Source organism: Coffea arabica, chromosome 1e (assembly GCF_036785885.1).
Source record: "Coffea arabica cultivar ET-39 chromosome 1e, Coffea Arabica ET-39 HiFi, whole genome shotgun sequence".
NCBI classification, from domain to species: domain Eukaryota; kingdom Viridiplantae; phylum Streptophyta; class Magnoliopsida; order Gentianales; family Rubiaceae; genus Coffea; species Coffea arabica.
In genome coordinates, this window is record NC_092311.1 from 38934707 (window position 1) to 38962170 (window position 27464).

The window sequence follows — 27464 nt, forward strand, 5'->3', positions numbered from 1 at the left end:
AAATTAATCCATTACTTCCGCTGTCTTCTGTTCTTTACGTACCCAATTTGCCCTTTAATCTAATGTCTGTTAGTAAGCTCACTAAATTTCTACAGTGTACAGTTACTTTTTCTCCTGATTCTGTTGTCATTCAGGATTTGAAGACAAAGAGGACAATTGGTGGAGGGCATGAGCATAATGGTCTTTACTTTCTCAATTTCAATGGTCCGATAGCATGTCCTGCTACTGTTTCTCCTCTTGAAATTCACTGTCGTTTAGGTCATCCGTCTTTACAAAATTTGAAAAAGTTGGTTCCTACTTTGAGTCAATTATCTTCGTTAGAATGTGAGTCTTGTCAGTTAGGAAAGCATCATCGTGTTTCTTTTGCTCCTAGAGTCAATAAACGGGTTTCTGAACCGTTTTTGTTAGTTCATTCTGATGTTTGGGGTTCTAGTCGAGTCACTTCAAAGTTAGGTTTTAAATATTTTGTAATCTTTGTTGATGATTTTTCAAGAGTTACATGGCTTTATTTAATGAAAGATCGTTCAGAACTATATTCCATTTTTTGTGCATTTGTTGTAGAAATAAAGAATCAATTTGGTGTGCCGGTACGTATACTTCGCAGTGATAATGCGAAAGAATATTTTTCCACTCCTTTTAATACCTTTATGAGTAAGTCTGGTATTATTCATCAGTCCTCTTGTCCTCACACTCCACAACAGAATGGAGTTGCTGAAAGAAAAATTGGATATTTAATCGAAATTGCTCGAACAGTGTTGTTGCACATGAATGTGCCCAAACAATTTTGGAGTGATGCAGTTCTAACTGCATGTTATTTAATTAATCGCATGCCATCTAATATTCTTGGAGGTCAATTACCTCACTCCATTCTTTTTCCTCATGAACCTGTGTTTAAATTACCTCCTCGTATTTTTGGATGTGTGTGCTTTGTACATCAGCTTACTCCCAGGGTGGATAAATTGGATTCTCCTGCCATTAAGTGTATTTTCTTAGGATACGCACGAGCGCAAAAAGGGTATAGATGTTACAGTCCAGTTTTAAATCGATTTTTTACTTGTGCTGATGTTACTTTCTTTGAATCCACTCCATATTTTATCAAACAAAGTATGCCTTGTGAGTTAGACCAGTGTCCCTCTTTTTCCTCTCCTGTTTTACCAGTCCCTTCCCCTTTATTATCTGAGTCATCTAGTCCACCAGATTCCATAGCTCGATTATCTCGTCCTCATCTTCAAGTTTACTCTCGTCGTTTCATGGTTGAGAAAGTTCCTGATATGCCACGCACTTCACCAATTAACTCTCAATCTTCAAATTCAGGTATGACGCCCTCCTGTGAGTTAGATCTTCCTATTGCTTTACGCAAAGGTAAGAGACATTGTACTTCCCATCCTATTTCTAATTTTGTTTCTTATTCTCGTTTCTCTATGTCATATTCTTCTTTTGTTGCTTCCCTTGATTCTATCTCCATTCCTAAGTCTATTACCTATGCTCTTAATCATCCTGGTTGGAGATTAGCTATGCAAGAAGAGATGTCTGCTTTGGAACAAAATGATACTTGGGATCTTGTCCCTCGTCCTTCAGGTAAGCCTGTTGTTGGTTGTAAATGGGTGTACACTATAAAAGTGCAGCCTAATGGTTCTATTGATAGATTGAAGGCTCGTCTGGTAGCTAGAGGATTTACTCAGGTGTATGGAATAGACTACTTAGAAACATTTTCTCCTGTTGCAAAGATTACCTCTGTTCGTCTTCTTATCTCTTTGGCAGCAACTTATAATTGGCCATTGCATCAGTTGGATGTGAAAAATGCATTTCTGCATGGAGATTTGGAAGAAGAGGTATATATGGAACAACCTCCTGGATTTGTTGTTCAGGGAGAGAATCCGCGGTTGGTTTGTCGTTTAAAAAAATCCTTATATGGATTGAAACAGTCTCCGAGGGCTTGGTTTGGCCGGTTTAGTAGTGTTGTCATGGAGTTCGGTCTGACAAAATGTGGAGTAGATCACTCTGTATTTTATCGACATTCTAATGCTGGTAAAATTATTAGTTGTTTATGTGGATGATATTGTGATTACAGGTGATGATGTTGTGGGGATCCAGAAACTTAAATCCAATCTGCAGGCAAACTTTCAGACAAAGGATTTAGGTCATCTACAGTATTTTCTGGGTATTGAGGTAGCTCGGTCTAAATATGGGATTTATTTATGTCAAAGGAAATATGTACTCGATATGTTGAGTGAAATTGGGATGTTAGGTTGCCGACCTGTAGATACTCCTATGGATCCCAATGTGAAATTAGCAGGAGATCAAGGTGCATTACTTGATGATCCTAAGCAATATCGAAGACTTGTGGGTAAATTAAATTATCTCACTGTAACGAGACCTGACATTTCGTTTGCAGCGAGTGTTGTGAGTTAATTTCTTGATACCCCTCGTACTAGTCATTGGGATGCTGTTATACGGATTTTCAAGTATCTTAAGAGTGCTCCTGGAAAAGGGTTGCAGTATCAAAATCATGGACACACTGATATTGAAGGATATAGTGATGCAGATTGGGCTGGTTCTGCCTCAGATCGAAGATCGACTACAGGATATTGTGTGTTTGTTGGTGGTAATTTAGTGTCGTGGAAGAGTAAGAAGCAAACAGTTGTATCCAGATCAAGTGCAGAATCTGAATACCGCGCTATGGCTCACACTGTGTGAGTTGGTTTGGTTGAAGAGCATGTTACTTGAACTTGGGTTTGAGCATAAACAGCCTATGAATTTAATGTGTGATAATCAGGCGGCTGTTCATATTGCGTCTAATCCAGTGTTTCATGAAAGGACAAAACATATTGAAGTTGATTGTCATTTCATTCGAGAGAAATTGCTTGACGGGGTCATCAAGACATCTCATGTACCGTCTGTAGATCAATTGGCTGATGTGTTTACCAAGAGTTTAGGGGGCTCTAGGGTGAAATACATTTGTAACAAGTTGGGTGCTTATGATATATATGCTCCAACTTGAGGGGGAGTGTTAAGAGAATATAAGTATTCTTGTAGATAATAAATTAGTAAGGATATTCTTGTAAATAGTTTGTTAGGTTTGTACTCCTATAAATACTAGTTGGTCACTCATAATACTGTGACTAGATGTTTTCCTCCCAAAATACCAGTTAACAGCTAATGCACATACAAGTTGAGTTCTTTTCAATTTGCCCAAGCACATGCAGACCAATGGTTGGCAGCAGGAATAGAGATCAAGTTTCTAATATTTTAGTTGATAACCATCTCATATGACAGATTGAATCATTGGTATTAAAGTAACTAATAAGCTTATGAACTCCTATGATCATCGATTTAAAATAACTTTGTAACATAATAAGATTAATGTCAATATGTCATGTTTACTTGCTGGTAAATAAACACAAAAGAAAAAAGGATGCATGATATTTTACACATTACGGTAAGGTATGTCAATGTGGTAGAAAACATCTTTTTATACAATAGGCCACAGTTTAAATGAGGCTGCATGATTTTCAATCCTCAGCAAATGAAAACTCATATTTGGAGCTACACACGTCATATGTTTCGGCTACTCAGACACCAATCCTATCTTGATTTGCAGACATGGGAACTACACTACTTAAGATTGCTTGAGTTTGAGGCTTAGAAGCATCTGCATGAATTTAGCCCACATACGTCGACCCAGTAATTTGATCCAATATCATATTCAAAACTTAATCTTGAAGGTTAAAGATTTCTAAGCATCAAAGAAATCTCCTCAAAAGATTCATTGGAATATGTATAGAGACATGCTATACGAGCAAATATTTATCTAACCCTGAGATCAGAAATAGTTGGTGTTTGATCATCATACAGAATAATCTCTCTAAGACAATTAAAGAGCAAGCTTCACAGGGATGAGTCCAAAATATTGTAGTCATACACAAGGTGAGCTCAATATAAAGTTGATCAAAGCCCATAGTACTTGAGGCTATTTTACATGGACTCAGGTGCACTTGTCAGTTATGGGTGTGTGTCGAAGCATCAAATTGTCGTATTTGGAATTATAGGATCCGGGTATATGTGTCAAAATTTGGAAACAAACGTGGGGATATGATTTCTCACTCATCAGTGCATACAATTTTTTAAAATAAATTATTCCAAAATTTATCTACGATCATGTTTGAAGTATAGGCAAATAAAAGTTCATTTAATCTGCAGTCAGGTTGAAAAGAACCATAAGCTTCGTTAGAAACTTGAATTTTGAAGTGTGAGGGGCTAAATTAATATTAAAAAAGAGCAAAATTCTAAAGAAATAAGTTAAGTATTGATAAAGAAATAAAAGTTAAAATATAGGGGTTTAGCTGCAAAAAAAAGTCATGTTCAAACTCCATCTTGGAAATTGACATCCATTATTAGTGTATGTAATTAATTCTTTTAGATTACAACATATGTGGAATTTATTAATATCCAATCAAGGTATTAGCAACAACTAAAGGGTCATCAAAAGTTACTTTAGACAAACATTTTATCTTATCACTTGCTCTTTCCTGAATCTTGAGTCCAACTATTACCCTGAGACTCTAAGTCCTCACCATAGTATCTCATTAGTATGACATCTCATTTTCATCTTCATCTTCCTCTTGCAGCCACGCCTCTGCATAGTCAACGCACCCAATTTTTTTTCTTTTTTTTTTTTTACCACATCAGACACATTGCACAACAATGTCCATGTCGTATAGTTTCGACATGGGTGCAGCAGGGCTGCAAGGCAAGTCCAAGTAGCATAGACTGGAGTCAAAGAACAGAGGCCTATTTTACATGGATCTCCTTCCAGCCCTGCTGCACCCGCATCGACATGACATGAAAAGGACAGTGGTGCAAGATATGTGTCTGATGTGGTCAACAAAAATTGGGTGCATTGACTGGCTGCATCTACAATAGATGAGAGGTGATGACATGGTATGGTGAAAAGGAGGAAGATAAGAGGTCATGAGATGCTACGCTGAATGAGAGGAAGTTGACACTTTTTGGGGAAAAAGTAGATAGGATTTTAAAAGAGGAAGATAAGGAGTTGAGTCTCGGGGTAACAGTTGGACTTAAGATGACAAAGCAAACAAGGGATAAGAACAAAGTTTTGTCTAAAGTAAACTTTTGGTTACCCTTTAGTTGTTAATAGTGCATTCATTGGATAAAATAAGTTACACACATTTTATTTCTAGCTGCTATTGCATGGTTACCGGTCATCTATGGGTGACTTTAACACTTGAAAAGTAGCCCATCTCATGATCTAAAAGAATTAATTACATACACTAATAATGGATATCAATTTCCAAGATAGAGATGGGGTTTGATCATAATATCTTTTTTGCAACTAAAGCCCTGTATTTTAACTTTTATTTCTTTTACAATACTTAATCTATTTACAATTTTTCCCTTTTGAACTATTAATTCAGCACCTCATACTTAAAAATTCACGTTTCTAACCCAATTTATGTTTTTTTTCAACATAATTGAACCTTTTATTAGCATAGACTTCAAACATGATAATGGATAAATTTTGGAATGATTTATTTTTAAGTATCTTATGCACATATGACTATAGGAAATGTATCCTTGCACCCCATTCCAATTTGGACACATATCCCAAGATCCTATGATTTTCAAATATGCAAACCCAACACTTCAACACGCATGCGTACCCAACACCCCACACCCCAATCCATGTAAGATAGAGTGGCTTGAGGCTCTGATGAGTATTTCAACAATTTAGGCAGAGGGGCTTTTTTAAGTAATCTTTGCATAATTGATAGTAGTTTTATTCTATTGATGTTTCCCTCTATGGTTTTACAAGTCCTTTGGTTATCAGGATTCAGAATGATCAGAATACATCAGGTGATCCTTCGCAGGACTTGTGGCACTTGTAAGCTATATTTGGGATAACGAAGCCTTGGATCTCCAAACGTCAGACATCATTAGGTTCCTCAATTAGGTGACTCCTTGAAGGACTATGGGAATTTCAAAGATTTGCTACCTTCTACCCCAATTTCTACTGTTTTCTACTCCTTGCTGCTCTCTTAGACTCATGATTCAGGTGTTGTTTCTAGAACATACATAATTTCGTAGGCAATCATTAATTCCAGATTTAGGGCTGTACCGCACCAAGTCAGGAACCAGGCTTCAATTTGACCACGTGCATAAGCTCACAGCTACAAATGACTTGCATAGTTATGGATACAGATTTTATCACAATGGTAAACACAAGGTCACCGTTGATAATTCTATAAGAAGTCCAGAAAATCAATTGCAATTGCAATTTTAATTGTCTAAAACAAGTTACTAGACTCGCTGAAGCCTAAAAACTGATGAAATATGTTGAAAAGAATGGTAAAGACAAGGTCACTGTTGATAATGCTTCAAGAAGTCCAGAAAGTCAATTGCAATTGTAATTTTAATTTTCTAAAACAAGTTACTAGAGTTGTTAAAATCTGATGAAATATGTTGAAAACGCCAAATATCAAGAAAGTACAGCTATTCAAAGTCAGCTGCAATTGCAATTTCCTTAAACTAACTAGAGAAATTCAAACTGATATTAAAAAAAGCCACAAAAAATTTTTTTTATCAAGCATAATGAACAGCATAAATGGATGGTTATATAATGGTTCAGTGCTAAGTTTGACCGTCTATATATCCAAAGAGAAAAGATAAGCCATTCCAGCTACTAAGTCTTGATGCGTTAATCCAATTACCTGGTCAAATTTACGTCCTTGAATTATATCTGCAATAGCAAGGCAAGAAGCTTCACGTGAGCGCCAGAGCCTTGATCCGCACTGCATCAGAAGATCATCAATAATGAGATCCAAGTGTTCATCGATTGTCCTCTTGGAGTCAACCACCAGTGACTTCCAGATATGTGCCATAGCATCCTAGAGCAAAATGGTAGAGCAACAACAATGAGAAAGATGAAGCAATAAAGCCTCTCATGCTTTTCCACTCCTATAGACAACAATCAATGGATAGGTACAGAAGTCAAACCAATATCACAACTAAGAAAAGATAGAATGGGGTACAGAAGTAGCCAATGTCTACTTGATGTGAAGAAAGTTTGAGATCTAATGAGCCAAAATGGATGTAAAAATGCTTTATTAGAAAAGAGCAACGGCACTCAAAGAAAACATTCTTAAGTATAGGATATCTACCTGAACATTTTTCTCAGGGTCATACTGGTAGCGAACAAGTCTTGGAATCAATGAACGCAAGTATGGCTGTAGGGCATCTCCAGCATGCTTGGCTATCTTAGAGAACCCAAACGCAGCACCTCTTTTGGAATTTAGTGAAGCCTGATAATTAGCCAAGTCCATGAACTTGTAAATCAAGTCAGGTTGCCCCATCTCATTTGCGAGGTTGCAAAGTTCCTTGTAAGTGCTCAATTTTCCTCCCGTAGGACTTTCACCAATTGCACCATCTTGAAACACTTCAGTGTTTTCTAACAGCTGCAAAAATGAGAGATGTAACTTAGAAAAAGAGTATACACACAAGAAAGATGATGAGCATATAAGATAGTCATCCTGACCTTTACAGCTCTTTTCCTCTTCCCTGAACCAGTTAGTGTGCCAACTAGGGCATTCACCAAGTTTTTCTTCATCGAAGCATCACCAAGTTCATATACAATACTGAGGCCCTGAGATGCAAGTTCTTGTGTGAGTTCATTCTGTTCTCCCAGAAGGTGTGAAAAAGCTTCCTGCATCCATTCCAGCAGTGTATTAGATGGAGAATTATCATTTTAAACAAATGGAAATCCTGTGTAATGAATAATCATATAAAGTGTACAGCATATCTGCCTAGTTAAACTTATTACATCCTGCAAACGTTGAGCTAAGTGCCCCAATGGTCACTAAGCTATTTCAAGTATTTCATTTTAGTCACTAAACTATTCTGAGTGCAAAGAAAACACTTTTGGAACTGCATTGTTTAGATCACTCCATCCATATTCCACCATTAACTGTGACAGCTGGAAACTCGTGCTTCACACCAATGGGTGTACTAACTACATATATCTTGAACTTCAACTACTGGAAGTATGGTTAGACGCTTTACAGTCGTAGTTGTAATGCTTGTGACAAACCTGGATGTCAGGAAGCAACTGCTGAATTGTTGGATGGTGGCCACAGTACATTGTCAGCGACAGTAGCCAGACAGTTCCAGCACACAGCTCCTCCTTTTTGTTGCTATACAAAAGTCCATCAAATAATTTCCTAGTAATTGCATCTCTAACTGCACTATGGTAGTTCTCATCAACTTCAGAATGTATGTTCCGAGAAGTTGACAAAGATGACACAACATCAGCCATCAGGAAGTTTGATGTAGCAGAAAGTGAAGAATAGTTCGTTTTGAGAATCATGTCAGTAGTCACAGGAACACCACCCCATAAAAATGCAAGCGCCTCACCAGCAGCAAACAAGATATCCTCAGCCTGCCCAAACACAATTGGGGAATAATGTGTAAAAGAGCACATGAAATCTTTTCAATTTTTATATGCCTTGACCATTCATCGACAGAATAATTTTCAAGAAAGAACTGAAAATTTCAATGAGGATTCCCACCTTAGAGCGGCATAGACTGAAAATCAAATCAAGGGTTGTAGTCAGGAACGAAGAGGATGTCTCTTTAACAGACATATGACCCAAAGCAATAACAATCCTCTGGATTGCTTTAATTTCTTCACGAAATAGAAGCTTGCTTAATGTTCCATGCAACAGCGTTAAAACATTGGCTGCAATTGGATGATGCATGTACATCAAATTGTCAGCTTTACCATAATGTAAAGCTTTTATGCAGCCTCTATTGAGCTTAAAAGGCAAATACAAACATTACCTAAACCAGAATCATGAGGCAGCAGAGGAAGTGGAACACTTAGTCCAATATGTCCTAGAGCTTGCATTGCAGCAGAAGCTAGAGAAGCACTCTCTGAATTAACTACATCAACCAGACATTTAACCGTATTCTGAAGCAAGGAATCTGATATCTGTTGGCAAGGAGAGAATTAATCGTTCTTAATGAAGAAGGCAAAGTAATGCAAGGCATTGAAAAGAGGCTTAAAATAATATAAACAGGAAAAATCAAATAAAAAAGAAAAAAAATTTCCATCAAACTTTTTTGTATTCTTTTAAGTCCTGAAATTCTAAACCACATCTTAGACAGCGTCATATGTATTCTTACAACCTACTGGTTAATGGTCTTTCTTCCACATATACACCCTCCACAATTCATACGTCCTCTTGACACTAGCAAATACAGCTTTGGCTATTTTTTTTTTTTTTGTAATAATGTACTACCTCACTTGGTTTAGTCACATCTTTGAAAACCATTCAGTTGCTTACAAATAAATTAAATCAAACAAATTGCTTCATTGATGCGAATAAAATTCCATATTATCAATAATAGAATATTCCAGCATAATTGTCTTTTCTTGAAACTAAAAGTCATGGTTAGCCACCCCTTCAAAGGTAATTCTATTTCCCAAATCATCAAAATGACTGAAGGGGGCTGCACAAGATTCAAAACAAACAGGCCACCAGGTCCACAACAGTAACTCATCCTTTCTCTTCTTCCTTCATATTTGTCAAACAAGACCCAACAGAACTACCACTACTACTACAAATCAAGAACGCTAAACCGCCAGGTCCACAACAGTAACATCTCATACTCTTCTTCCTGCATTATTGTCAGACAAAATCAGCTGCACACTTACGCAGAGCTACCACTACCACCACAAATCACACAAAGTGATGCAAAAGATCACCCCAGTACCCAAAATGAAAGGAAAAATGGAAAAGGAAAAGGACTTGCCAAGAGAGACATGAATTAGAAGCATGGTGGACAGGCAAGAGTGTTTCTTATGAGAGATTTTTTTCTCCCTGTCGTAAGGCTTTCGGTTTCCTGGGCCAGTCAATTTTTCCAGACTGGGATTTCAGACGCTTTTAGGTTTGTGGTTGATCCTACGGAGGATATCTTGGGTAAACAGAATGCATCCCAACTGGCAACCCAAGACTGGAACCATTAGCAACTTTTGTCTCATCGTAACCATCTCAGCCTTTCTTAATTACATTATCATCCCACAGAGCATGCAACATACACGACAGCTATCCAATTAACATGCTCCTGTCCAGCCTACAATATTAAAAAGGGCTTTGTCAGCTGGCCCTTGCCTCTAACAGGAAGACTAATGTTTTTCAGTCTGACAAAACCAATATCTCATCCTTGTTCAATTTTTTAACCCATACTAAAAAATAAGAAGAGACCCAATTTAATAAACCACCTCCCCTTCTCTTCAAATGCTATTCCTACTTGATAGTAGTTGTGGCCATATCAGTATTGCATTAAAGAAGCACAGCCAAAGCAATATGTATACCATGGTTCTAGTCATTTCAGACAGCATTATCAACTTTCACAGATAAACAGAATCACAGAACTTACAGTAGGTGCCTTCAACAAGCAATTTGCTGTAACATATCCTAAAGCACAAAGCACACCATGCTGCATCTCAAACCTAGAGAAAGCAAATGCCAACTTATGACACCATAACTGGAGTGAAAAACTCAATCATAATTTGTGATGAGTGCTGAAGGAAAACTTGCTGTTAAAACTAAGAACCTTGGCTTCAGCATCCCGCCAACTGAGGATATCAGTTCAGAAATCAGATCAGAGGATGCAGAGACAGGAAGCGCAGAGGAGGCAACTCCAAGTAACTGCGCTATTGATTCACGTGTACCAAAGTCCAGATGACCCAGTAATTGCTTTAGCCACAACACTTTATTCACATAGCGAGATGATATTACCTATTGAACAGAAGCATAACTAAGAAAAGGACATCCAAAAATGCCATTTGCTCAGACAAGAGGGAGGGAATGGCACTATTGAAGTGATAACCAATGCACTTGTTTTTAACATTTTGACTCCTGAAATTCAATATAATGTACCTGTGGAACATGTGTTGCAACAGTTATCAATGCCTTGGAGGCATCAGCATGCAGCTCAATAGAGCCTTCGTATGCCATGGCATGCTCTAGAAGTGAACATAGTTTATCCACAGAATATACAAACTTTGAATCTTCCAGTATGGTATTTTGCTTTACATCTGATTCAAAGCACTTCAACAAAAATTTGATCATAGCTACATAGGTCGCTGAATGGAAAAGTAGCTTGCTTTGCCCCAGACCAGCTGAATCTGTCAATGCTGGCTGCTGTTCCAGAATATAATCTAGCATGTCTACTAGTTTTGGGTATTGGATACTCAATTCAGTGCTAAGAGTCTTTCTTTGATCTTCTCCAGGAAACAAACCTTCTAATGCCATCTCCCTTTATGAATATCAAAGTGTTTAGTTCTATAAAAAAAATGACAACAAAAACATAAAACTGAAATCTCAACATTGTGAATAGCTAATAACAGTCCCACTTTAACAGCTTCAAATATCACTCCAAGAACCAGAGGAATTTGAACTATACCAGAATACACAAGTTTCCTGGACATACATCTGTAGCAGTGGAACTAACTAAAATGTATTTAAAAAATAACTTTCAGAATAAAGCTGACCTAAAAAATCAGTTATCATCATCACAGGGCCCTTTGGTAACTTTCCTAAGAACTATGACAAGCATGATGAAACACTATACAACTGAAGACGAAACAGAGAAATTTAGGGAGAGACAGTAGAAAATTTGCTTTCAATCACTCACTGAATTACAGTTCCTAGATCTTCTTTCCAGATAACAATTTATTCATTTGCTTGTTCCGTTTCTCCTAAGAAATTAGTCCCTCCTTAATTAAATCTAAAGTCTTACTTGCTTTTTGATATAATAGACAACGATATGCAATTATCCAAAGCAGAACATACATTGTAAAAACTATATAAAAAGTAGAGGAGATTGGAGAAATGAACAAAGAAAAGCATTTTTTCTATTGGTGTTAATTCAAAATTGTAACGTGACAGTAGAAAATTTGCTTTCAGTCGCTTAATGAATTGCAGATCCTATATCTACTTGCGAGAATACACTTCATTCATATGCTTTTTCCATTTCTCCTAAGAAATTTGTCCCTCCTCAATTAAATCTAAAGTCTTACTTGGTTTCTAATACGATACACAATTATAACACAATTATATGCACTTACCAAAGCAGATCTACGTTGTAAAAACTATAGAAAAAGTAGAGGAGATGCACTAATCTCCGATTGGCTGGAGAAATTAATAAAGAGAAGCATTCTTGTCTATCGGTATTCATTCAAAATGGGAGGCAAGAAACTTGGTTTTAACCACTTAGAGCCAGAATGCATGTCAATTTGGATGTAAGGCTTAAATGATACAAGAAGCAACTAAGAAATTCAAACTGATATATGAGCTTACACAAGTGCAAGTGATGCAAAATGTGATGTTGAAAATAGAACTAAAGAAGGTTTAAGAATACAAGCCTGTTTAGGAATGCAGTGCAAAAGCATAAAGGTATTCTAGATTTAAATGAAAAATAAGCTGCCATCGAAAATGCTTGGCAACATATAAAATCTTTTTCAGCTATTTTTAATGAAAAGCTGTTTCACGTGAAGCCTAATCTGGGTGATGTTTCATAAGAAGCAGTTATCCAAAAGGCACCTTTCCACATACATCACCCAGGATGGACCGCAAAAACTAAAGATGGCAGGTTAATTCAAAGGACAAATAGTACAGTGACTACCTGACAACAAACATATTCCCAAACTTAACAAAGTTGTCAAAGGATAAAAAGACCTAAACTAGTTACTGCATGTTGCAACAAGAACAATATAGGAAAATAAAACTACTGGCTAAAAAGGCATGGTGAGCTACCTAATGTCCAATTTAGGGTCAGCAGCAGCAAGCATACAAATGAATCGGCTAGGGCAATGCTGCATGTCGAACAAGGATGTCACCCATCTGACAGCACAAAATCGAACTTCACTTTGTTCCTTTCATACAAAAGGTAAATACATGTCAGATAAGTAATCAAAGCCATCACATTTGAAACAATCTGAATACTTAGCATATGGGATGAGCCAAGTTTAATGAAAATGTACCAATTGAGAATATATTAGAAGAAGCGACTCCAAACTCTTCAACACATTAGAGGGTGCACCCTGATGCAAAGCAACAAACCGTGAAAATGAAGAGTCAAATCAAGTGCAAATGCTTGAGCTGATGAAACTTGATACCTTATATGCCAAAGCAAGTGAATTAGTGGCATCTTGAATGACTAAACGCAAAAATTGAGCTTCCATTTTCAGTGCCTCAAAAAGTCGAATGGCCATATCCGTTTTCTCTCTACCAGAACCACATAACATGACAAAATTATGAGTGATTGAGATAGAAACTGAAACAGCAAAACATGATTGGAACAAATAATCTTACCTGAAAAGTTGTGGCATCCGTTCTGCAAGCAACCCAATTGCCTGATAGGCAAACGTTTTTATCTGCCTGAAAATAGCATCTGCATGAATGAGGCATCAGAATCTAAGTAACAGTCCTCAAAGAAAAGAAAATTGTTTCTGTGAAAAAGAGCATTACATTTAGGGGTAACACAAGCCCACCTGAATCTGATGTTGAATAATTATCAAGCGAGCTCAGAATTCCAGTAAGGATGACAGGGCCCATAAGCTTTAACTGATCTGGCCTTGCCTGTAATTATTCATGAACAATAACAGGCAAAAGGGAAGATCAATTTATGTCAGACAAAAGATACTTTGCCTTGAAATCTTTTTAAATCAAAGAAACGTCAGTTTAACATTAAATCCCTTGTTTCAAGTTATAACTGTACGAGTTATCTTGAGCATATGTATAACAGTTTGAAAGTCATTCTTCAACAGTAAATCATGTATAACCAATATACTAGGTGTCGGTACAGTAACAAACATGTTATCTCTATTATCCAAACATAAAAACTTCGATCCTCACCTACCTCTTTTAAAGCATTTTATTAGAAGCACTAATAGGTAAAGTTGAATAGATTAAAATAAATAAAGTGCTTACATGTTTGAAGACCCAAACAGTAAATTCCATCCCCAGCTGCTTCAACCTGGCGATGGTATCGCTTCCTGATGGAGCAGAAAAATATAGCAATTTTATCTCCAGCTAATGAACCAGAATTACAACATCTACAAGCCATCTTTAACAAGGGAATCCTGGAGGTGGTATCACTTCCTAAGGTTGTTTGTGAAATGTTTGTTTACAGACTTGACAAGCCATCACCACTGAGGGAGGGGAACCTTAGAGACCACACAATTATAACATACAAATTCCCAATACAAAAGAATTGCACCTCAACAGAGATAATACCCATTAATTGTTCAATTACAGAAAAACAAGGCATAGACCAAAGCCAGTTTCCTTTTTAACAAATTTGATCAAACTTTTTTTCTTTTTGGCAATACAACCATGATTAGGTTACACAAGAAACAGAGAAAATTTCAGTCACGGAATCATTGACTCAGAATATACACCTACTATTCGCTAGGATATTAGTTTATAAGTCAATCTTGGCAAAATTAAAGAAATATTATACAAGTTTACAAAGTAATGCATATAAACTGTTGAAACAAAAAACCACATTGTAAATCTTTTGCCACGTTACCAGCCAAAATAATACTAATAAGTTCACACTCATGGTATCGTTGACATGGTATAAACACACATAAGGTGCTACCATAGAAGGTAGCATATCATAAAGGAAAACTACTAATATATGCCACATTTTGGACATAACCAAGGCACCTATCCCACAAAAGATTACTAATAAAATATAACCTTTGAGGCACCAATAACCATAGGAAAACCGAAGGGGAAAAAAGCCATTGAAGTGCACATTTTACCATATATGCAGCCAAAGATGCACTGTAAAGTTGACGGGAAACTGTTTGCTGCCAATACTGATCGGCAGAAGACGGACATTAGCTTCACCCTTAAGGCGGGACTCCCAGGAGTGACTTTGGATTCTTGCGGAATCCTTTCAGGTCCAGTATTGCCTGCATATGAAGTGAATGAGTATCATATCTGCCATCTGGCATGTGGTAAACTTCACATGAAGAATTCAGAAAGCTCTTTTAGCTAAAAGTTCTGCAGAAACATTGAGAATGAGAAGAAAAAGGGCAAGTCATTTAAGGAGCCAAAGATGGCCGGAAATTGCCGATTACAGATCCTAAAAAGTACTTAGTGGTAACATACCACTTGAGGCAGTGAATAAAATAAGACAGATACCAATAACCCAGGCAGATAACACTACCAAAACCCTGCTGCTGTACTTCTTGCACATTATAGATAAAAATAAAATAAAAAAGAGAGATAAAAAACTGAAAACATTTAGTAATATATTGCATGAGCAAACTATGCTTGTTTTCTTTTTCTAAGTGAATACTTTGGACATTAAAATGAAGCCACCGTAACTAATTTTTGCAGCATATGTCAGATGGACAATGAATAGGCCTTTCTAGTTGGCCAGATGGGCCTGATTTCAATACTGTAGGAGTCACGAAAACGAAGCCAAAACAGGTAGAAGTGACACAATAAGCATTCGATTTTCCACAAGCAACCAAAAAAATTATAAGTTCATTGGAAGGTTTTCCCTTTAAGATATTTAGAGAACAGAGCTTGCAGTGCTCGAGACTAATGTACAATGTACAAAAGCTCTTCAGACAAGGTTTGGCTCCAGAGATGTGGTCAGCGACCTGATCAACAAATTTTTAGCACTTTCACACTTTCAAACAGAGTGCTCATGAAGTATGAAATGCTAAAGTATTCTAACAATGTTGTCCAATTTACTTTTCAATGCCATCAAAAGCATGCTTAGTTCCGTTCAAAAAGTTTACTACTGCGGGGTTCATACTACCTGTTCCAGCAGCTTAGCTCAGCTTTTAAGTATTTTGGACTAGTCTTGCTAAGGTTTCTGATTTGCTTAAGAAGGGCTGAGATTTTTCAACCTCACATCTACTCAAAGCAATTTCCCATGACAATATTGGGCATGTGTAAAAGAAACACCGACTAAACAATTTCCTTGTTAGCAAATAGGAAATTCCTTTTCCCAAAGAACGTTACTACTGCTTGCATCTGACAAAAGCATAACATTCACCCACTTTTAATTCCCACCCACCCCCGCCATTTATTCCTTCCAGAATATTGGTAAAGTGCAAACATGGCTTTCCAGTTTCTAAATTAAGTACCAATGTTTCAGATATCTCCATCAGGAGCAATACTTTCAAGAGATTTTTATGTAGGGGCTCACAAAAATTCTCAGCTCCCTGATTGTTCATCCTTCATTCCTTATAAACATTACTGTGTCCAATATGATCTACTATGTTTTCCCCTTGCAGAACATTGTCATTAAGACTGCTGCAATTGATAAAATTTAATACAGCAATTTTAAACCCTCACAAGCATAAACATTTCAAATTTCTCTTGAATCTCCTCTACATTGTAAAGTAAAGAGTAAAACTTTTAGCAAACAAGTTGAATATATCCGAAAGTTCTTGTCACTCGCCAAAGTAGCTGAAAACATACTTTCCCTTGAATGGCTAAATGAGCACACAAGCAGACATTAGGATAAAGTCACCTGTCAAAAGCAACTTATCTTCAGGGGAAATAATGCTTCATACCATTGAACAATAGAAGTAATCTGCCTATCAGTTTTGCATCTTCTAAATTTGCTGCACTAGCATGCTTCTTCAAAAGCTCATCCCCTCTCCTAGTAACAGATTCCTGACTTGAATGAGGAAACCCAAAAAGCTGAAGGTCATATAATGATTAATTTAACCAGACAAATTCCTGATTTGAACCAGGAACAAAAAGCTGAAGGTTATTGGATGGTTAATTTAACAAGACACGTATAGTCAAACACAAAGCATCATCACTTATGCCACAAAAAAAAATGAAATATGTACCTGTCAACACAGGCAACTAAATAGAGGGGATAAACATATTCAGGGGGCAGCTCCATAGCCTCCACAATGTTTAAGATCCCTAACTACAAAATCAGATGGTGTGATCAGTGATGAGAACATTAGAAAGCACATTAACAATTAAAATAACTAACATCAATGCATTAGATTTAAGCCTATCAACCTGATTATCATATTATCAATTTAGGCTTCCATAGATTTTTACCTTTCTACTACGAAGCATTTCAATTGTCAAGGTCTTTTTACCGCTAACACGGTCCCTCTGAGTAACTGAAAGCCCTGCTGGGCATCCACCACTGTGAAGAGTTATAGCCTTTTTATTTATGAAAATTGCTTGTTTAATTTACAATTTAGCAATGCAAAATGTCAGTTCATCCAACCTTTGAGAAGTAGGCTGATATAAAAGCGTTTGAAGGCCAAAATCAAGAAATATCTCTCTGTCCTGTGAGCCACCAAGGCTTTTATATTTTGCCACAACTTGATCATCAATTTGAGCTGAATAGCATTCACCAATCACCTGAAACAGGAAAAGAATTATAAACTCAACATCACATGTCAGCAGACACCAACTGGAAAATATAAGTTTAAAATATACAAGGCCATTCCATGGCCATCATTGGCACTTAATCCAATAATGTAGCTCACCAAATTAGCCCCGAAAGAACAATGCAGATATGAATGACCTTAGGTGAAACTAAAAATAGAAGAAGAAAAACTTCTAAGACAAGTTGCCAATGGTGGGTCTCAGATCTAACCAGCCAAGTTCACTGCATGGTTTACCTAACCAATAGGAGCTTAAACTATTTTAAATATAATGTACAAAAAGAAAAAGGAAGAAGAATTCAGAGAACATTGCCAAGTCAGTCTACAAAGAGAAATAGCTCGTGATCATTCTGCTAGAAAAACAACAAGAATGGAGCTCCAAATAATTACTCTTCTAACTCAAAGCAACTTCAAGGACTATCGAATTGGTTGTAGGTAACACATTAAGTATATTCAAGGATTGCCAGGTAGAACATTATATTCTTTGAAGTACAAGAAAAGGACCAGATTAAACTAATCTGACACAGGATTTTGTTCAATGGATTTGTTTCACTCAAGAGTGTTGGTTTCAGAAAAATTCACAAGCACAGAATCTGTATAAAAATTAAGCAACCTGAGAAAGGGAGTCCTACTTGTGCCTGATTGGTCTAATTTCCTGATTAACTTTGCTCAAATAACTCTTGTCTTGTTACACCCTTTCTCAAAATCCTTATCAAAGTCTAATCAAAACCTGGATTCAACAGAGTGCAGTGAATTCTTGGTCAACAACAGAAGCATTGTTCCTTGTATTTCACTTATTCTACCACATGCATTAATTCTACACACTTAGTGTTCATATTTGTTATGTAGGCATGAATGGTTAGTGCATAGATAAGAGCTAACTTTAAGACAGAAACTGCAAAGTTATAGGCGAGTTCTACTACTTTTATCGCACATCCCACCTATCTCTAAGCCTATTAACTACACACCAAATGAGAATTCTAGTCACCAACTCCAGACTTTTATACTCTTCAATTGGCATAGAGTATGCACACTTGACATTCAGAAATATAGAGAGTAAAATTGTCCTCATTCTCAAAATATTAGAACAGCTTATTGGTCCTTACACGGAAAGATCAAAGCCCTCACTCATATACGCTTCCCAAGATGATTAAGCAGAAGACAAAAACAAGCATGTGCTGGTATCTTCTTTAACCACTATGCCCCTTCCAGCCTTGAATTTTCAGCCCAAAAGTTTTGGCTCAGACTTCACTTTGCTAAAACCAACTAGAAGGCACTGGCACTTGATATTTTTCAGCTCACTGCTATCATGCATGCATGGCAGCTTGTCATACTTCCATTTTTCTTGAATTCCATCAGATCAAATTCATATTACCTTTCATAACTCCCATAACAAAAGAGTTCTGCAGCAATTTATTGCTTGCACAGTTTTCATCTCACTCCCCCTCTCCCTCCCTCCATACTCTCTCTTGCACAATTGCTTGTGTATGAGCTAATCTTTAGTCAAAATAGTTGCTTGCAGCTACGGAATACCAAAGTGGGGAATGGACTGAGGTGTATCTGCTATTAGTGATTGATAAGCAAGTTCAAAAAGAAAATTTATGAGGTCAACTCTATAGCCCTCCCAACACAAAAGAGTAATCTTTAAGATCACAGGCCGCTAAGCTTGAACTTCACCAAAGCTCAAATCAAATCTGTACTAGAGGGCTATATTACTATTAGTCTGGCAAGGCAAAATGCATGACAAAGTCAAAAAGTAACTCATGAGGTAAAATCAACCTCCTGCAAATAAGTTCCTCAAATAGAATATCTGCGATCCAAAATTTATAAAAATCAACCACGAAGAGAAGGAAAATCAACAATAATGATGAGGCTGAGTGAAGCTACCTACTATTAAGAACTACTTAAGCACAAAAAGTAGAAAAATGAATACATACAGTCCTCTAGTCATAACCCAATTACAAAACCATGAGACAATCAAGAGAAGAAAAATAGGAATTTATCTATCAAGAACAAAAGAAAACTTCGGAAATACCTTTACTGAGATTCTCAACAATATCTCTTGATGCTGAGAAGGAAGCTTTGAAATGGTTGCAAGAAAAGTAGGAACTAAGTTTTCTTTATCCTGAAACCACAGAACTAGATCAATCTAGTGCCTAAGGAAAGCCAAACAAACTTTGCTTTTATCAATTAAATTGAAAAGTATGAATCTAAATTATTATGGCCTACCTCCTTCCTTGCTCGATCAATTGCCATCTCAACATAAACAACACAAAAGCTCCTAACCATTGGAGCATTACCAGATTCCAAATACAATTGCCACAACTCTACTAATGGTAAACCAATCTCTGGCTGGTGCTTTACTCTCTTGTTCACATGGTTTAAAATCTCAAGAACCTAGAATACAAGCAGTAAACTTCTTTAATCAACAAACAAGTTTAATAAATATATGTATGTAACAGCACTTTTCAACTATGTTACCCAGGCTCGAGTACTGGAGTCCCACCAACACGCTACTCTAGTGCAAAATGTAGAGTCAGACTTGGGTATGGCAAGGCAAAGTAAAGGGTATGGGTAACATAGCTTTTCAAGTAACAAGTATCAACTTTTCAAGTTAATGATATGCAGATGGTAATTAACAAAATAAATTCATAGAAACTCTAAATCTCCAATCCATCTCCCATTGGTACCTATCCAACAGGAAACAAAGATAGCACTTTTCGAGTTAATAACGTGATCGGGTAAAATAGCACTTTTCAAAAACACACAATTGACAAAAATGAGTTGTTAAAAACAATCAATCTTCCATTGCTCCCTGTCCAACAAAAAAACCAACATTTGGATGTTTACAGCTAGTAACATCAAATCTTCAGTTAGTAGGATCATACTAAGCAGATGAGTTCATTAGAAGAATGGCCAATCTTCATTGCTTCCCAATAACATAGCACAATTCAAGGTTAACAGCATACATTTTTTTGGAGTAAGTAACCCGTAACTAACAACTGAGCTGCTAAAATTTAACTTTTTGAGCTAGTCACATCAAATTTTGTAGCTCCTAAAGCAACAATTATGCATGTTATACATCTTTGAAACCTTAATTTTACTAAAAAAAATTTGCTAGAAAAAAAAAAAATTCCTCTTTAACTTTTAAATTTCACGAAAATAAACCGATTCAGCTGGAAAGGCAAAAACAGAAGCAAAAAAGAAAAAAAGAAAAGCCAACAAAATACTTAATTACAAACGGAATAATCAACAAATTACTTTGTTTCGGACGGACTGCGATGAAGAAGAGAGGGAGGAAATGGAAAGAGGAAGTAGCTTGGAGAGCAAGTCTTGAAGCTTCGAGTCATCGCAAAGAGCCAACCGAGTCAGCATCCGGTCCAATAAGTCCTCTATCTCGCCGTCCGACTTGCCGGACAGCATTGAAGATAACCACGACGACAACGCCGACGCGGGCGACGATGATGATTCGGTCATTTTACTTTCCGTTTTTTGGTCCTTTGGTTTCTTTTTTTTGTTGTTTGTTTTTCCAATTTGAATGGATATTTTCCGCCTCTATATATACGGCGCTTGTCCTGGCCCAGCCCAATTAGGTAGTTATTTATCTTTTTCTTTTCCTAAATTTATGGCTCTGTATGGATTAACTATTTTTGAAATATTTTTGAAAAAAAATTTTGTAATTCTTTTTTAAACACAGTGGTGTTGTTTAGATCACTTTTTTTGGAAAAATGTCTTTTTAAAAAAGCTATTTAATTTTGGAAAGGTTACGCATTGCATTACTTTTGTCACTTTCGTATAGAAATTATGTCGTACACATTGTTGGAAGGATCAAAAAAAGTTAATTAGAATTTGGAAGAAGCATACAATCATTTGGATGCCAAAGCTACCACATCGAATTCCTGGTACCGTTTAACTAAAATTGGATGCATAGGCCTAAAGGATTATGCGGTCACTTAATTTGTTCGTGGTAAAAGTAATAGTGCAATAAGTGCACATATTTCCTTAGTGTTACAGATCGAACCAATTGATTGCAATCACCAACTCCTAATGATGATGGTGATAATACATGTGATTGGCGATTGTTCTCCAATCTTCATTCCATTTGGTAACTCCTTGTACCTACATATCAACTGGTTGTGATCCCAGGACTTGGTGGCTGTCTTGTAAATTATTTACCCAAGCTCCAGCAGCCTCTTCTTCATTGAAATACGCATTGTTTGGAACATACTTTGGCATGAAGCTGTGCAAGGCACAACAAGCGAGGACAATGTTGTTCTGTGTTGCCATCAAGTACTTCTGCATGAGCCCTTCTAGTATCGGAAAATGTTTTTTCACACCAAATATTTTTTCTATTATGTTTCTTAATGATGCATGGCACCTATTGAAATGGGCTTTAACTACACGCACTTGCAGGGTCCCACTTGCACTTCTAAAGGGAGTCATAAATTCTGACATATTTGTGTATGCTACGTCCACCACATAATATTTGCCTGCATAGCATGAACAGATAGCACTTTCAAAATTGATCTCGTGATTAGTTGCAACAATACTCAGCAGCCTGTGATTTCTTTTTCTATTTGCTCCACAAAACTTCCAAATTTCACACACATGCTGATAGCATTTGAAAGGCACAATTAGGATCCAATAAGGTATTACGTAGGACCCTAGAATCATGGGCACTACCCTCCCACCCTACCCTGACATAAGTGAATCTCATGTTATGGTTACACATAGTTAGGATATCTTGCGATAAGCCGTCGTGCCTGTTCCGGTAACGGTCCTTGTTCTCGGCTCTACACCATGCTAATACGTGTGTTCCGTCAATAGTTCCAACACAATCCTAATAACATGGGTCGGAGTTATGTATTTAATAGGCCCTAACATTGGATGCATAAACATGCAATGCCTTACCTTGAACCATGGCCAGAACAGAGCACTATGAGTTATTCTTGGATGAGTTGTGTGATAATCTATCGGCTTAACCAAATCACAACCCAATCGAATAAGCGATCGAAGGCAGCGTTGGAGATGACGATCCACTGTCTCTAATGATGTTGGAATCTCTCTGCTAGAATCCTATGCCATTCATTATGACTCGAGCACATAAAGGTAATCGACAGACTCATGAATTCCTATCCTCTGTGTGGGGTGCGGCTCCCAATAACCACGCTTCAGCAACATATCACACAATTACAAGAAAAGTGAAGCTTCCATGTGAAGGTTGTCGAATATTCTATCTCGATACCCGTTTATCAATTCCAGAATCCATTGTTTCACCTGACAGTGAACCATCTCATATTTGTCGCCTCATAAAAGGGTTTAGGAGCGGGTCAAACAAAGCCAGTCCTAAGAGCACAAACATGGCAAATGTCAATACGAGATCGTCCTCGTCAAATTTGTCAGAGGAGTCCCCACTACAGGCATGCTTTTCATTATCTATCAGGCTCCCCTGGTACAATTTCAAGGTGAATCTGCAAGTTCAAAATGTAATAATATAGGTTAAAGTTATCTTAACTTATAACAAAACAGAGCACTGGAATACTTAAAGATAGAAGGCAGCCGGAATCCAAAATCCTACTAGTTGCGAGGTAAATCTCTGTAGCCTACCTAACAATTATGCAACTTGGCGCCCTATACCGTTATGACAAGCAAAGTGAGAGCAGATATTGAATCATACTAAAAATAATTTAACCCACTAGAAGGGCAACGGAGGTGGCTGCCTACATTATCAATAAACTAACACACCTATTTAATAACTTGTCGTCATATTGTTATAAAAGTCTCAGAATGAAAAGTAATAAGATAGATGCATTGTCCAAATTATAAAACACTCAACAAAGCCAAGGCCAAACAATGCATGTCGTAACGGTAAGAAATGACTCAGAAAACATAGATTTAATGTTCCGGTAGCAAATGCTACTTTTCAAGCACAAAATAACAAAGGCAATAATAGCCAGCCTTAAAGAACTGCCTACAACAATGTAATGACTAAAACAGGGTGGGAGGGGGCTCCTGAAAACCAAAATCAGATGGGAGGTAGCCTCAACGCTTCATACTTGATGCGGTCAGCGTCCGATCTAGCTAAATCCCCAATAGCTAGCTCTTGAGAGTCCTTCAATATTTCTGCCACAGCCATTTTGGCATCATAGTCAATGTCAGCCATTTCCCAAAATTTAGTCAAAGCAACATCATAGGTCGATTTCTTTAAACTAGACCTAGATGCATGCTTCGTCAGAGAACTGATTGACACATTCATATTGCTAGTCATCTTCCGGCTAACTAATGACTCAATGGTGTCAAGGGTTCGAAAGTATCTATCAATAACTGAACTGGACGCAGTAACCATGGGATTTCCACTTGATGCGTCACCAGATTTTTTATCTTTCCTTTATCCTTCTTCCCTTTCTCTTTTTTCGCCACTACTATCTCCACATCAGCATCCAACTCCTCAGTTTCCAACCTGCCCTTTCCCCACCCAAATCGTGCTATATTTTTCATGTCTAGCTCGTCACCAGAATTACAGAGTCGTTTTCGAAGCCAGAGTTGAAGTTTCCCATTGCACCTTGATTGACAAACACTTCCTCCAATAAATAGTAAACAATGCAATCATTTCGGAATTTGATATATTTAGGATTCACCTTGTACAAAAAAGGAAAACAGGGTTAATTTGTTAAATCAATTAGTCTAGTTAAGAAAAAATAAAAACATGTTCAGCTAGCACATGAGTTCTTGAACAATTGTATCTACTCTATCTCCCTCCACTTGTCATCGTTGATAAGAAAGGTATAGTATTGACTATCTCAGCCCAATCTCGCTTCCCTTCACTTGAAGGAAATATACAACTTGATTAATTCCCGCATTACATAGTATTTGCCTCTGATACCATCAAAGCTGAAGATGTTATGGTCAGGCCATTCAATTGCCATTGTATTTTGGGGACCATATAGCTACAGATGTTATTGTCCTTAATTTTATTAGCCCTATGCATGTTGACAAGGTATTGGGCAAAGGAAATTTCGTGCTCCTTAAAGAAATGCACACGCTTCGTAAACCTACGCTTTTTTTTTCTCATCTTAATTTATTGATGAAGAAATGTAGAAACATTAAATGAACTGTAATAGTAACAAATGCATGCGAATAGCAGAGTACATTCCTCACAACTGGAAAGAAACGGGAGGAGGAGCTCCGAATTATCTTGTAGTAGTTAGAAAGGCACTGGCCCAAATCGTTTTCCCTCCTAGCATATATGGACGTCTGAGTACTTTGGCCACTTGTACGTGTCAATGTTGTCAAGATAATTTAAAAAATTGATATTAGTACAGGTGCAGGAATTCAACAAATCCCAAATAACTGAAGCACTTCTAGTAATAGGGGGCATGTAGGCTTAAATGCCAGCTACCATCCAATCCAATGTTCTTAACCAATGCGAATTGAAACCTAGGAAGTAGGAGGACAAGCGAAGTAAAAGGTGTTGAATGAGTAGTTAACAAGTAACAAGGACATTTATTCAAAGAAATAGTAGTTAACAAGCAACACAAATTTTTAATGGAACAAATGTTGAATGAGTAACACGTAACCCCCTACACTGGATTAGCATTTAAAATGTCACCACCGTTAATCCAATGCTGGCCGCTTCTTCGCAAAAAAAGGACAGCCAACAACCCAAGTTGCCCATGAAGACGATTTGGAAACATGAAATAGTCCATTGGATTCCCTATTGCTTGAAAATGACTTTGTCAAACTTGTACAAATAGGCAAACAAATCCTACTTATTATGAAGCCTCGTCGGTGAACAAACGTGAAAAAGCACGTAGAGTAGAAACATTCTGCAAAGTGCAACTAAAAAGAAAAACATATCCAGTAATCTATCACAAAATTTTCCTACAAGCCACGAGCATAGCAACAAACCAAATATAAGTCACTAAGCATCCTCTAAAAACAATTAGTACATTATTTACCAAGATGCCAAAACCTTTGGTTCATGATGAAACAAAAAAGAAAGAGAAGGGCATATACAATTTTGCAAGCACAGCTTCCATGACAATTGCAAATCAATTGAATTGTTGTCACAAAGCCGTCCCAATCGAATTACTGCACCGTCAAGACAACAAAGATAATGGCACAAGAAATCTACTGACAAGAAAGGGGAAAGCTCACCAGAAAAGGAAATGTATCGGCCATGGAACTTGCTCTCTGTCTGGTGTCGGTTATCAAGCGTGGCTTCCTTTTTTTTTTAAACGATTGAAAATGGTACTTCCTGATACTACCGCCGGTACACAAAATCCTGTTGCAGCGAAGCCTTCGAAACGCACAACCACAACAATGATGTCTGTGCTTTGGCTAAAATTTGAAGCCCACTAACAGAGAGCTTAACGTGGACTGGTGATGGTAGAAGGATAGCGAAGCAGGGTATGGAGTGCGGTAGCTTTTTTTTATTCTCAATTAGGAACAGGTTGTGTTTTAGGGTTGAGAAATGAAACACAAACACAAGTCATTTGTTTGTTGGCAAAAAATGATATAGCTTTGCCTATCATGTACTGTGCACTAATATGTTGTCCTTAGACATATAGGGTGTTGTGTAAAGACAAAAACATGGTTTTTTTTTTAAAACACTCTAGAAACTATTTTTTAAAAATTGCAAATCCAAACGCAACCTATGGTTTCTTCTCATTCATTTTCAACTTAAAGTTTAAACTGCTTTGCAGGCTTTATATATACTGGACTAGTACATGCCCAAGTCCAATCAGGCCCACTAGTTTAGCCCACCAGCAAAGCTATTGGAAACATTAACCTGGGAGCATGAGGCTATTTGGTTCAACTCCAAAGCCCTCATCTCTCTGTTTTCACTTGTAAAATTAAAATGTCCCTTAAACTAAGATGAAAAAAAGGAAAAAAAAAAACTTATGTGAAAGTTATTTATTAATAATTTAATAATTCATGCTATGTTATCTAAGACTTTGATGTTGCACAAGAGAAGTAAATTCCACCTAATTATCCTACTAAAATATCAATTTATTAAAACTAAGCCAACAACATAGCACTTAGGATGGTAAAGATGCTGAGTTGAATCAAATTTTGACCTAATTGAGCCGGCCTCGATTTAATTTTACCAATCTTGAACTTGAAAACTTCTCAAAGTAAAACTTGAGATTGAGTTCAACCTTAAATCCGAGTTTAGTTGAATTTGATATTGAGTTTAATTAAGGTCAAAAATAATTTTAAAAAATGATTATTATATTGTTCAAATAGATAAAATAGACATTTCACCCTAATGAATAGCAAAAATATGAAGACATATATATAATTTCATTAATAATAATATAAAAATTAAATATACATAAACTTGAGCTAGCTCGATGAGCCAATGAGCCAAGTATAGGAATACTCGTTTCAACTCAATAGGCTCATCAAAACCAACTTGAACTTGGTGTCGAATTTTAATCGAATTAACTTGCAAACACATACAAGCTGACACGATTGGTTTGTAGCCTAAACTTGAATAGCGTTTTATGTTCATTACTTTTAAACTCAATAAAAAATTCATTCAACTTTGATTCAACAAATAAATAAATCAAATTTGAACAAAATTTCAAATTTGTTAAAATAATCAAACAAGTTTGAACATTAGAGTGTTTGGGTTGATCAGACTCACTTATACCCTAATTAGATATGCTTTTTAAAGTCTAAGGCATTGCAAATTTTCCATGTAAATAAGGTAAGAGAAGACCCAAATTAATCTCAAAACTTGTTTCATGTGATTGTAAAACATGGGGCATTATTTTTCACAAGCAACTGGTCCCTCATGCCAGACAATTCATGTGCCTGTGTATAGATGATTTTAGTCATCAACCACTCCTCTTGGTACATCACATAACGTAAGTACTCACGCATGGCATGAAAGATTTTGAGGAAATGCAGCATAAATTTTGGTTAGTAATACACACCGTCCCACATCAATTCGTTTGCGTGACAGCTCAAAAATGTATACATT

The 27464-nt window shown here is 36.8% G+C and overlaps 1 protein-coding gene and 1 long non-coding RNA gene across 2 annotated transcripts in view; both read right to left on the reverse strand.

The window, feature by feature from the left end:
- LOC140009595 (uncharacterized) overlaps window positions 1-20998 on the reverse strand; it is a 32350-nt gene extending 11352 nt beyond the window's left edge. Inside the window, exons 1-23 of the mRNA XM_072055676.1 lie at window positions 20735-20998; window positions 19703-19870; window positions 19509-19598; window positions 17311-17447; window positions 17136-17226; window positions 16913-16995; window positions 16628-16734; window positions 14852-15004; window positions 14013-14077; window positions 13574-13661; window positions 13395-13473; window positions 13199-13307; window positions 13064-13123; window positions 12837-12955; window positions 10959-11337; window positions 10633-10817; window positions 10456-10528; window positions 8854-9004; window positions 8583-8752; window positions 8105-8452; window positions 7553-7720; window positions 7179-7472; window positions 6729-6905 (exon numbers count right to left, since the gene is read on the reverse strand). Coding sequence (XP_071911777.1) covers window positions 6729-6905; window positions 7179-7472; window positions 7553-7720; window positions 8105-8452; window positions 8583-8752; window positions 8854-9004; window positions 10456-10528; window positions 10633-10817; window positions 10959-11337; window positions 12837-12955; window positions 13064-13123; window positions 13199-13307; window positions 13395-13473; window positions 13574-13661; window positions 14013-14077; window positions 14852-15004; window positions 16628-16734; window positions 16913-16995; window positions 17136-17226; window positions 17311-17447; window positions 19509-19598; window positions 19703-19870; window positions 20735-20950 — 3510 coding nt within the window. The 5' untranslated portion in view covers window positions 20951-20998. The remainder of the gene's footprint in view (window positions 1-6728; window positions 6906-7178; window positions 7473-7552; window positions 7721-8104; window positions 8453-8582; window positions 8753-8853; window positions 9005-10455; window positions 10529-10632; window positions 10818-10958; window positions 11338-12836; window positions 12956-13063; window positions 13124-13198; window positions 13308-13394; window positions 13474-13573; window positions 13662-14012; window positions 14078-14851; window positions 15005-16627; window positions 16735-16912; window positions 16996-17135; window positions 17227-17310; window positions 17448-19508; window positions 19599-19702; window positions 19871-20734) is intronic.
- Window positions 20999-22007: 1009 nt separating this feature from the next.
- Window positions 22008-26077, reverse strand: LOC140009598 (uncharacterized). Its single transcript, XR_011817081.1, has 2 exons — window positions 25631-26077; window positions 22008-22944 (listed from the first exon to the last, which is right to left on the reverse strand). It is a non-coding gene; the product is annotated as an uncharacterized lncRNA (long non-coding RNA).
- Window positions 26078-27464: the final 1387 nt, after the last annotated feature.